The following is a 10,804-nucleotide window of genomic DNA, read 5'->3' on the forward strand; positions in this document are numbered from 1 at the left end:
GTGGTGCTAAGCTCCCAGCGGTGCAGACGCGGGCTCCCAGGGCTGCGTGTGGCGTGTCGTCGTCGGCGGCAGCGCCCCACCACAACGCGGCCGCCGAATTGCAGCTGGGCAGCCCTGGCCGGCGATCGGGAACGTCCGCGACACTGCGTCAGGCCCCAAAGGGTGTGTTGGAGACTCCAGCCGTACGGAAACACGTCTATCCCCAGCGACGCCGCACGAGCGCCCCGGTTCGCACTAGGCACTCACTGCAACACCTGCACCCTACAGCCTCGCCCTCGGCCCTGCAGCATCGCCCTCGGCCTCCATCCTTACGTAGCCAGCGTGCCGTTGTCCCACCTCCGCCCCACCGTCTCATCGACCGCGAATCGCTCGAGGGCTCTGATTGCCAGACACATGCATTCACTCCTCGGGTAGCCAACTGTCCGCACTGTCCGCTCTGTCCGCTCTGTCCGCTCTGTCCGCTCTGTCCGCACAGCTGCACACCGGCCAGGCCGCCAATGGTGCACGATGGACATGACCGACCGAGACCATGGCTTCCAGGACGACCCGCGCGCTGCACCAGCGCGGCAGCTCCCCTCCGACCTGCCCACCTCGCTGAACGACAGGCGGCCCGTGAGCGCATACATGCCTGAAGAGACGGAGATGTACGATGCATGGCAGGGTGAGTAGCAGGGCAGGGGCCATGTGCAAGGCGGAAGGCGGAACGCTGATTCGAAGTACAGGGCAGTCGTTCCTGACCACACCCATGCCCGCGCGACCCCTCAGCTTCAACCTCTCCCTCGACGACCCCAGCTTCGGCGACGAGGACATGCAGCAGCTCGAGGACAGCGACAGTCGACTGGTGCAGATGCTCGCACACCAAGCCCGGCTCAAGAACGACAATGCTGGTGACGAAGCCAAGGTGGTCGCCGACGACAAGCTTTCACGCGGAGAAAAGAGGGAGGCACTCCAGGGACTGTTCACACTGGCGACGTCCAACGGCGAGCTCGAGCGAGTCAAACGGTTGCTGGAGGGGAAGGCGAGGGAGTACATCAACATCGATGGCGTCGACGCTGAAGGAACACCACCGCTGGTGTATGCGAGCTGCTTCGGGCACGAGGACGTTGCAGGCGTCCTCATCGAGGAGGGCGCCAAAGTGGACATACAAGACAAGAATCGCTGGACACCTCTCATGTGGGCCATGACCAACAGGCACAAGGGGATCGTGAAGCTTCTACTGGACCACGGTGCCTCGACCGACGTCAAGTCATCGGGCGGTAGGACAGCGTTTGATTTCGTCGAGCCCAACAGCGAGATCTCGGACTACCTGCATGAGAGCGGGTACGCGATCGGTAACGCAGGGGTGGATGACTTTTACAACTCGGGACTGGAGAACGACCGGTTCGAGCAAGAAATGCAGGAAAACGACATGAAGCGCCGGATGATGATGGAGAGCGCCTTCAATCTGGAGGTCGACATTGGCAACCTGGGCCTCGACGAACAGCCAGAGGTAAACCACTACACGCATCTGGTCGGTCCGAACACCTGCTAACGGCTGTAGTCTCCTGAAGAGCCTGAGGAAGGCCAGGAGTTCATCTGGGACAGATGTCTCAACGACCAGATGTTCGTCTTCCAAGAAAGCGAGCTCGAGCGTATCCTCGACATAATCATCACGACCATGACTCCGCAGCGGTCACCATCCCAGAAGCCGGTCCCTGCAAACATCCTCTTCTTGGCGGCCCGGTACGCACACTATCACGCCAGCGCAGACCTGTTGAAGACGCTCCTCGTATCGGCGATGGGCAAGATCAACGACGTGGTAGAGAAACACCAGTGGGACATGACAGTGCTAGCCTTCTGGATGTCGAACGCTACGTTGTTGTTACACTACATGAAGAAAGACACAGGACTCGCGACGGCCGCCACCGAGTTTCAACTTCAAATGGCAGAGCTCATCAACGAGATTTTCATCCTGATCATCCGGGATGCGGAGCGAAGAATGGATAAGAACCTGGACTCATCTATGCTCGAGCACGAACCCATGCCAGGCTTCGAAGACGTGCAGTTCCAACACGAATGGAACATCTTCCGCTCGAAACCAAAAGCGAAGCCCCTAGAACCTCTCGAGAAGCGATTTCGGCCTCCATCACCCAAAGCCAGGGCCAAGCCGTCGCCTCGAAACATCACCTCCCTCTTATCCTCCACGCTCTTCGTCCTCGACCTGTACGATGTACATTCAGTCATCACTGCTCAAGTGCTGTCGCAGCTGATATACTGGCTCTCTGCAGAGATGTTCAATCGCATCATGTCGAACCGGAAGTACTTGGCGCGAACAAAAGCTATGCAAATCCGCATGAACGTATCGACGCTGGAGGACTGGGCGCGCTCCAACAACCGGCAACCTGAACACTACGAGAACGGATCGATGACCTCAACGGGTGACAACACTGTCGAGTCTACAAGAAAACACATCGAACCGCTCATTCAACTGTTGCAATGGTTGCAGTGCTTCACGTCGATCGGAGAAGACCTGGAGTCGCTCGTTGGTACAATACAACAGCTGACGAGGCTATCGCCACAACAACTTCTGCACACTGCAAAGTACTACAGACCAGAAGTGGGAGAGAAGGGGCTGCCCAAGAGCGCATCTAAATACGTCGTCCACCTACAACAAGCTGCAGCAGAACGCAAGACCCGGGCGAAGTCACCGAACCCACCACAAAGAGGCACCGACGCAGAACCAACAACACCCGTCAAGCCGACCTCAGGAGCACAACTTGCGCCAGCCCCATCACCAGCACCCTCCCGGATTTCAGGGGAGCTGGAAAGGGAGGAAGACGATGCCCCGAGCGAGCTCCTCCTCGACCCATCATACATGCTCCCCTTCTCATTACCAACATCGACCGACATGCTCATCAGCTATGGTGCCGGTTTCGGTGGTGTTGACAGGGAGCGCGAGAGAAAGTACATCCCGACTGTGCCACCCGAGTTCATGACCAAGTTGGACCTGAGCGGAGGGAACAAAAATGGCGGATACTATGACGAGAGCCAGTGGAACGACCCGAGCTATGGGTGAAGATAATCCGCTGCCCTCTAGTAGTGATCGAGCTGACAGAGGACGTGGTGTAGGCTCTTCCATTCGCACTGGATCAGGAACAGACCTGCATCGAGATGGAGCCATCGATTGTGAGAGAGAAGCATAGTCTTCAATCGAAGGCCTGGACGTCAGACCTAGGGAAAGGAAGCATTGGATCGGAGGGAGAAAAAGCCTTGCATGTTGGATAGGGGACTACGGCATCAGCGCTTCTCAAATGACTACCTGTGCATTTGCGTAGATTTCAAAACAAACAATACCCTCCGCACCATCCATTGTCTCTTTTGACGTGAGCAACGGCTTAGGTAGCTTGCTGTTGAATATATACATATGCACGACTTATCAGCAATCTTCCCTCACCAGAAGCATCAAGTGTTTGTTTGGTTCATGTGGGCAAGACCCTTAGTTGGCACACAGTAGTTCTCGTCACGCTATCAGGTGTGGAATCGTGTCAGTCACCGGCGGGGTATCGTTAGCGTTACACGATAATTACTCGATCCTCTCAGGTGTCAAAACACCAACAACCACCGCAATCCCTCTCATATGCGTCCGAGCTTACCTGATAGTTATCGATTCCCTCAGGTGTCAGAACCACTATCTCCGCATTCGGTCAATCACCTCGGAAAATGCAGGCCCGCGGCCGGTTCCGAGATGTCTTGAAGATGTTGCGCGATCTAAGGACCCTTGGTGGGGTAAAGGTAACGATATAGAATGAGGCCACCCCGCTGGTTGCTCGTGTGCTCCATACGCTTTCTGTACACAACTTCAATTGAAGCCTTGAATTGAGACCTTGAAACTTCAATCACTACTACCTCATACAACAGCCCATCATGGCAGCCACATCAGCCCATAGCATTCCCGCCGACCAGATCGACTCGACATTCAAGTCGAACTACACTGGTATGTTCCCTCCTCCACACCACCCCGGGCACCTTCTTCCCCTTCTTCCCCTTTCATGCCTCACTCACCCCTACCAACACATCTCCAGACCTCATCTCTGCCCCCCTCGGCTCGAAAATCGTCTCCTTCAGCGACGAATGGTTCGCCGCCGCCTCAAACCTCATCACCAAAACCGCACCCATCAGCCGTCCTGGCGTCTTCGTGCACTCGGGCGCCTGGTACGACGGCTGGGAGACGCGGCGCCACAACACCGAGCCCGCTGACTGGGTCGTGATCCGCCTCGGCACGGCCTCCGGAAAAGTCGCGGGCGTGGAAATCGACACCGCCTTCTTCAACGGGAACCACGCGCCCGAGATCGCCGTTGAAGGCGCGTTCGCCGAGTCTGATGAGGAGGTCGCGAAGCCAGGGTACAGTGGTTGGGAGACGGTGCTGAGCAAGCAGGAGTGCGGACCCAGCCAGCGCCACGGATGGCTGCTCGACCAGATCACCGAGAAAGCATACACACACGTCCGTCTGCTCATGTACCCCGACGGCGGCATCGCGCGCTTCAGACTGTACGGCAACGCGGTCCCCGTCTTCCCGGCCGACACATCCGCCATCTTCGAGCTCAGCGCGACCGTCATGGGCGGCGTCGCCACAGCCTGCTCGGACCAGCACTTCGGCACCAAGGACAACCTCCTCCTGCCTGGTCGCGGAAAGGACATGGGCGATGGGTGGGAAACCAAACGTACACGCGGTGAGCATGTTGACTGGACCATCGTTCGCTTAGGTGCAGCCGGCGAGATTGACCATGTTGTGATTGACACGGCGCATTTTCGCGGGAACTTCCCGCAAAAGGTGCAGGTCTTTGCCGGTGCCTTTGAGACGGATCCGAGCCATGATGAGCCTGGCTGGACGGAGGTGCTGAGCCCGCAAAAGAGCGGGCCGGATGTGGAGATCAAGTATCAGAGTGAACTGAGCAATGTGCAGGGGAAGAAGTATACGCATGCCAAGTTGGTCATTCTTCCTGATGGCGGTGTCAAGAGGTTCCGCGTCTTCGGCAAGAGGGTTTGAGCATGTAGGGCATAACACGAGTTGGCGCGACATGGACAAAACGATGCCTACACCGCAATACAAGACTGAGCATGCAAGCAGGAACCTATGTTGTGAGATTGGGTTTTGTTGAGTTCAAAAAGTCGTAAGAATTCAAAGGGTATCTAAAGTACAAAAGGCTCCAACGATCAATCTTGCTATCCAAGATGACTCCAACTCCTCACAAGGATATACACAGATGCCAAAAGAACGTGGTCATTATCATCATTACATGCCTCCTCATCCTCTCATAACTTCTATATCTTCTTCCTCGTTTCCAATATGCTGACATGATCTGATCATCGCATGTAGTCTGGTTTGCTCGCTTTGTTCACCACCGGTGGTGGCCCATCATCGTCTGGGTATGGTAACGGCGCACCAGGCGGTGGTCGCGCGAACCCTGTACCAGGAGGCGGTGATGTCCTATGTGCGGGCGACGATGGTGACGTTCTGAATGCCGGGTGTCCAGACAGTGGCGGCGGAACCCTACCATCGTTCAGAGGCGTTTTTGGCGGTCGAGGTGGTGGCTCGAAACTTATCCTTGGAGAGCCCGCGAACGATACTGGGCGATCTGTTGAGAACTGCTCTTCTGACGTTCGTCCTGGCGAGACCAGTTCGCCAGAGTGCCGGTGTGGCATGTCATTGATGCTTCCTACGGGTTGTGGGAACTCGTCGGAGGATACAACTAGGTATTTGTTACTATCTGAGTGTTGCGGTCGATGAGGTTGTAAGGGTGCAGGTCGCAGGTCGGATTGTTGCATCGTTGATATATATTCGGGTGTGAGCTCTTCGGCCGGAAGTTCGACTGCGAAACCGATTGGGTCTGGAATGGTCGGGAGAGGTTTGTTGGGTGGTGGTGAAGCTGCTGCAGCGAGAGGATCTTGGCCCTTCTCTGCACGCTCCCATCGCAACTTTGCGCGATGAATACGGGCAATCTTCGCGGCGGCATCGAGGGACATGGCTTGTACCTCTTTTTCGGCCAGGTACATGCGGGTGTTTGTGCTGATCTCGGACAGTGCGTTCCACTCGTTCATGCCAAACTCGCCTACGCCAACGTTGACGTTGAGCCGGTAATAGTTCTCTGGGTTGACTTGGCGCTTTGCCAGGTGGTCCTTCATCTCCTTGTGTGTCTTCTCGCAGCCTTCGATTTTCGCGATAAGTCTGCGTCGTGCCTCGGCGAAATCGCCTATGCCGCCAGAGACAAAGCCCTCCCACCAAAGATGTTCTTGACTGTTTGTCCCATCAGGCCGCTTTCCTGTGCCGATACTAATGAAGACACCGATGTCGCGACCAGGCCATTCGTTGCAGACCGCTTCATCGAGTACCATAGGTGCAGGGTTGTATTTACCTGTTCCTTCGTCCAGGAAGACGGATTGACCAATCTGGATTGGCTTGAATGCGAGGGCCGTCGCGGCTGTTGCACGTCCGGCTTGCCAGATGGTCGCATTAGGTGCTACTGCGGGTTCTTTGCGCGAGTCGTAGGATCGAAGCCAGATCTGGCCAGTACCGGCTTTCTTTGTGCCTTTGTAGACGGCTGTGACAGCTCTGTTCGGTGTCAGCATACACACATAGTTTTCCGACCAAATCTCACTTACGTCTTTGTGCGCTCCTCGCGATTGTCGTACAGCAGCGCATGTGGATTGCCCCACTTCATGGCGGCTATGCGCATGTTGACTGGCGTCATGCCAATCTGGCTGTATCTGCTGGCGCTGCTGGCGCTTCGATTCACACGTCCTTGCTGCAGCGCGCTGCCGGGCGTCATGGGAGAGTTGAGGTCTGCCGAGGATGCGACGCCGTCATGGTTGTCGTTGCCTTCGTCATCGTAGATAGTGTGTTCCCGCACGCATTCCATGATAGCCTCCTCCAGCTTTGAGGCCTTGAATAGTGTCGAACGGTAGGGAATTCCAGCAAATGTCTTGTCTGTCTCGAAGACCTTCCTTGTCATGCGCACGTATACATCCTTGCAGGTCTCAACGTCCATCCTCAACCGCCCGAGCATAATCGCAATCAGCCCACCGGTGCCTGTTCCCGCAATGAGATCGAAGTGATCGCATGGTTTCGGAATTTCGTGTCGCTTTGGTGCTCTCCCTTCAGTCTCGACAAAGGCCCTGTGCATTAGTTCCTGGAGGATGATAAGCATCGAGTACCCCCGCACGCCGCCGCCATCTGGGACCCTTGTCAGCGATTGCGCGTCGAGCATCATGGAAATCAGAATGACGTACCAAGGGATAGAATGCGTAGAGGCGGCCCCTTGGTGGTGTCTTTCCGCCGGATGTGTGTGTTTGCCATGGTGGATGTAGGTTTTGCGCGCAAGTGGTAGCCTTACAGAGCAGGCGCGAAGCTCAACTTGTGCGCGATGCGCGTCCGAAGATGCCGGTTTCCGTGAGAGCGGATCACGTTCAGAGGACTGCGGATTCGGCAAGCTTAGGAAGAAGGAGGTTCGCCGAGCGTTTGTCAGAGTCGTAGTATGCGCAGCGGTTTGAAAGCTGAACTGTAGCTGTGATCTTGGGGCAAGTGGTAAGAATCTTGGCCTCGGCGCGCGCCTGGGAGCGCTCAACGAATGTGGCAGGTGCCTAGAAGACGCCTGATGTTTCTAGTAGATGTTTAAGGAGCGTACTGAGTCACAGGAGGAGTAGTGCTGTCAAAAGGCAGCGCGCACGTGGTTGTGAGAGAGCTTGAAACCTGATAGTCTTTGGGCATTCACCAAAGTCATTCAACGTCACTTGGATAGTGCCAACCCCTCTGTAATGGAGCCCTGGAGAACGCACAGCCACACGCTACCACCTCTCTGCCGCCACCAGAGCCAACCACAGCCCACTTACAGCCTGTTCCAAGCTTCACCCATGCAAGTACCGCCATCGTGAAGCTGTCAAAACCAACTTTTTTCCTTCTGCCACTCGCGTTCGCAGACAGATCGGCGCGTGCCTGCAGCGGCTACCTGCTGGCCCGCTTTCGTGCTCAGGAACCTCCTTCCACCGTTTCTTAGCGAGTCTTCCCTTGTCCAATCACTCTGCGTTCGCTATGTTTCGGCAGGTCATGCTTCGAGAAGGCTTCGCGTCGGCCGAACGAATGAGACTGCTGGAGGTACTCGAGGATCAAAGGTGGATTGAAAAGTCGCGCATCTTCTCTGCTCTCAGAGTCCCTTCACAACCGAGCAGAGATCAAAGTCAGGCTTGACCAGGCTAACGATTCTAAAAATCCGTAAACCAGGAATAGACATTCACCTCTGTTGATGAACACTGTATTTCCGAACAGCAGTATGGGTATCAGGCAGTACCTGCTTGAAGATATCAATATGCTACAGGCTGCGTATATTTTATCATCTCGGATGCCCTACTCCGAACCCGCGGAAGCGGCAAACGTGCTTTCCTCCGCTTGTCGCTAACGTCTTGGAAGGGCGTGCACGTGGGGTTCCAAGACGACCTCTTTTCAAACATTCAGAACTTTTGCACATGAACAACAATCAATCGACATGGCGAATACAGCTCATCCTCCAGCCTCGGAGCTTGATCACATACCAACAGTATGGCTGCTCACCGGCATTGTCGTCTTCCCGTTCTTGATCTACCAGTTGCTGGGGTTCCTTAGCCCTCTGATCCACAACCTGACAGCTATGCGCATATCCGAGGTTGGCCTTACGATACCGGAGCCTGTGCATACATGCTGATTCGATTGACAGATATATGTGTACCCGATCAAGTCACTTCGCGCAGTACCTCTCAAAGAAGCAGTCGCCACCAAATACGGCTTCGAACATGATCGTGTGCACCCCAGTTACAGTCCGTGCGTCACCTGCTAATAGTCGCAGGGACATTCATGCTTCTGAAGAAGAAAGATGACGGAACTTGGGAGAACATGACTATCGGCCACTTTTCGGACATGTCGCAGTTCATTCAAGAGTTTGAGAATTACGGCACAAATGACGCTACCATCAAAATCACCTACCGCGCATATGGAGATGCGGACAAGGCCAAGACCATCCGGATACCGCTCGTGCCTGACACCGAGAAGCTTGAGATTTTCCACGTAAACATGCACAGCAGTCCCACCGATGCCTTCAACATGGGCGAAAAGTACAGCCAATGGTTCACCTCGTGTTTCGGCTACGAAGTCATCCTCGTCTACATCGGCTCCGACAACAGGCGCCCCGTTATATTCGAAGACATGCAGCCCCTCACCCCGGACCCTTTGACCGCTTTCTTCAAGAAGAACATCCCGTTCCTTGGCCGCCAGGTGGAGAAGCTCATGGGCATCCGCCAAACCGAGCAATGGCGCATCAAATTTCAGGATTGTGCGCCCTTCCTCATCACCTCCAAAACTTCTCTTGACGACGTGTCCTCGCGCCTCGACGGCGAAAAAATGGATATGGTCAAGTTCCGCCCTAACATTGTCATCGAGGGCGCCAACGAGCCATGGCAAGAGGATTACTGGGGTAAGATTAAGATCAATCAGAAGACCGAGATGATCCTGGCGCATAACTGTGTGCGGTGCAAGAGTATCAACATTGACTACAACACGGGTAAACCTAGTGTTGGTCCAAGTGGAGAGGTCCTCAAGAGGCTGCAGAAGGATAGGCGTATTGACATTGGCGCGAAGTGGAGTCCAGTGTTTGGACGGTATACGTTCTGGGCGCCAGATGCGCCGAAGAGCCAGACTATCAAGGTGGGAGATAAGGTCAATGTCACAAAGGTGAACGAAGGGTTGACGATCTGGAGTAAGTTTCCGCACTGTTCAATCAGAAATTCTGTACTGACTCTTCGCAGGCTGGCCCGGTTTAGCTTAGATATTACCAACCATGAGGCTCTTGAACTATCACTACATCAAGCAATAGAAACCAAATGTAAGACCGACTTCGCTATGTCCACAGCAGCTCCGGTCTGGTTCCTTCTATCAAGTTAACAAATAACTCCCCGCTCCGCTCCGTCGCTCAGTCATCCTCGCAGCCATTACCCTGGCCCCTGCCTAGAAACTGCAACTCTTCACATCCCCCTCTACAGATCCCAACCGCCACATCTCCCCTACATAACACCCTTCCTTCCTCTGTGCATGGTCGACATTTCCTCTTCTCTGGCTTGCTCTCGCCCGTATCCCCTTGCCCACCGCCTTCCTTCTGTGGACTCAAAGGAGTTTCGTTCCTCGCCCATACCCTCCGCACCCGCCGCAAAGCCGCGCTTCGCCTCTGCAGCGGTGGAGGGGACAAATGCGGGAGTGAGCGATCGTGCATTTGGCCGGGTATGGCGTTGTCTGCGCCTGCCCAAGCGACCTCATCATCATTCCTATCCTCATGTCCATTGCCGTTGTCGTTATTGTGTGGGATAGAATTGGTGGGTGATGTAGAGGGAGCAGCATAAGGCCACTTGAACCCTGGCATTAACTCACTGGGGATGGCGTCGCCGACGGGCAGCATAGACACCGTGGCATCTGTTTTTTCGGACGATGAAGCCGGTGTTGGCTTGAACTGGCTTGGGGCTAGGTAAGCAGATCTAGACACGGTTGCCGAAGGTGTGGATAGCTCCGTTGTCCGAGATTCCGCATTATCAGTCGTTGTGTAGTGTGAGACAAAAGGAACGCTAGTCGTCGCTGTAATGAATACAAAGCTTGACTTTGTGGGTGGTGGTGGAGGGTGGGGAGATGTTGAGTGAGGAGGAGGAGGAGGAGGAGGAGAAGAAGGAGAAGAAGAAGAAGGAGAAGAAGAAGAAGGAGAAGAAGAAGAAGGAGAAGAAGAAGAAGGAGAAGAAGAAGAAGGAGAAGAAGAAGAAG

The 10,804-nt window shown here is 55.1% G+C and overlaps 4 protein-coding genes across 4 annotated transcripts; 3 read left to right on the forward strand and 1 right to left on the reverse strand.

The window, feature by feature from the left end:
* The first annotated feature begins 166 nt into the window (after positions 1-166).
* Positions 167-3,409, forward strand: BU25DRAFT_407213 (uncharacterized protein). Its single transcript, XM_033705477.1, has 3 exons — positions 167-661; positions 723-1,489; positions 1,541-3,409. Exons 1-3 carry the CDS (start codon positions 508-510, stop codon positions 3,053-3,055), a joined length of 2,436 nt encoding a protein of 811 aa, XP_033565748.1. The 5' UTR covers positions 167-507; the 3' UTR covers positions 3,056-3,409.
* Positions 3,410-3,607: 198 nt separating this feature from the next.
* BU25DRAFT_407214 (Allantoicase) lies at positions 3,608-5,263 on the forward strand. The gene is made up of 2 exons (XM_033705478.1): positions 3,608-3,973; positions 4,062-5,263. The coding sequence occupies exons 1-2, from the start codon at positions 3,904-3,906 to the stop codon at positions 5,024-5,026; spliced, it is 1,035 nt and encodes a 344-aa protein (XP_033565749.1). The 5' UTR covers positions 3,608-3,903; the 3' UTR covers positions 5,027-5,263.
* BU25DRAFT_359955 (FabD/lysophospholipase-like protein) lies at positions 5,134-7,553 on the reverse strand. The gene is made up of 2 exons (XM_033703657.1): positions 6,640-7,553; positions 5,134-6,589 (listed from the first exon to the last, which is right to left on the reverse strand). The coding sequence occupies exons 1-2, from the start codon at positions 7,245-7,247 to the stop codon at positions 5,344-5,346; spliced, it is 1,854 nt and encodes a 617-aa protein (XP_033565750.1). The 5' UTR covers positions 7,248-7,553; the 3' UTR covers positions 5,134-5,343.
* Positions 7,554-8,198: 645 nt separating this feature from the next.
* Positions 8,199-9,919, forward strand: BU25DRAFT_407216 (uncharacterized protein). The gene is made up of 4 exons (XM_033705479.1): positions 8,199-8,672; positions 8,724-8,805; positions 8,853-9,758; positions 9,808-9,919. Exons 1-4 carry the CDS (start codon positions 8,517-8,519, stop codon positions 9,825-9,827), a joined length of 1,164 nt encoding a protein of 387 aa, XP_033565751.1. The 5' UTR covers positions 8,199-8,516; the 3' UTR covers positions 9,828-9,919.
* Positions 9,920-10,804: the final 885 nt, after the last annotated feature.

This window comes from Macroventuria anomochaeta (assembly GCF_010093625.1).
Source record: "Macroventuria anomochaeta strain CBS 525.71 unplaced genomic scaffold BU25scaffold_4, whole genome shotgun sequence".
NCBI lineage: Eukaryota > Fungi > Ascomycota > Dothideomycetes > Pleosporales > Didymellaceae > Macroventuria > Macroventuria anomochaeta.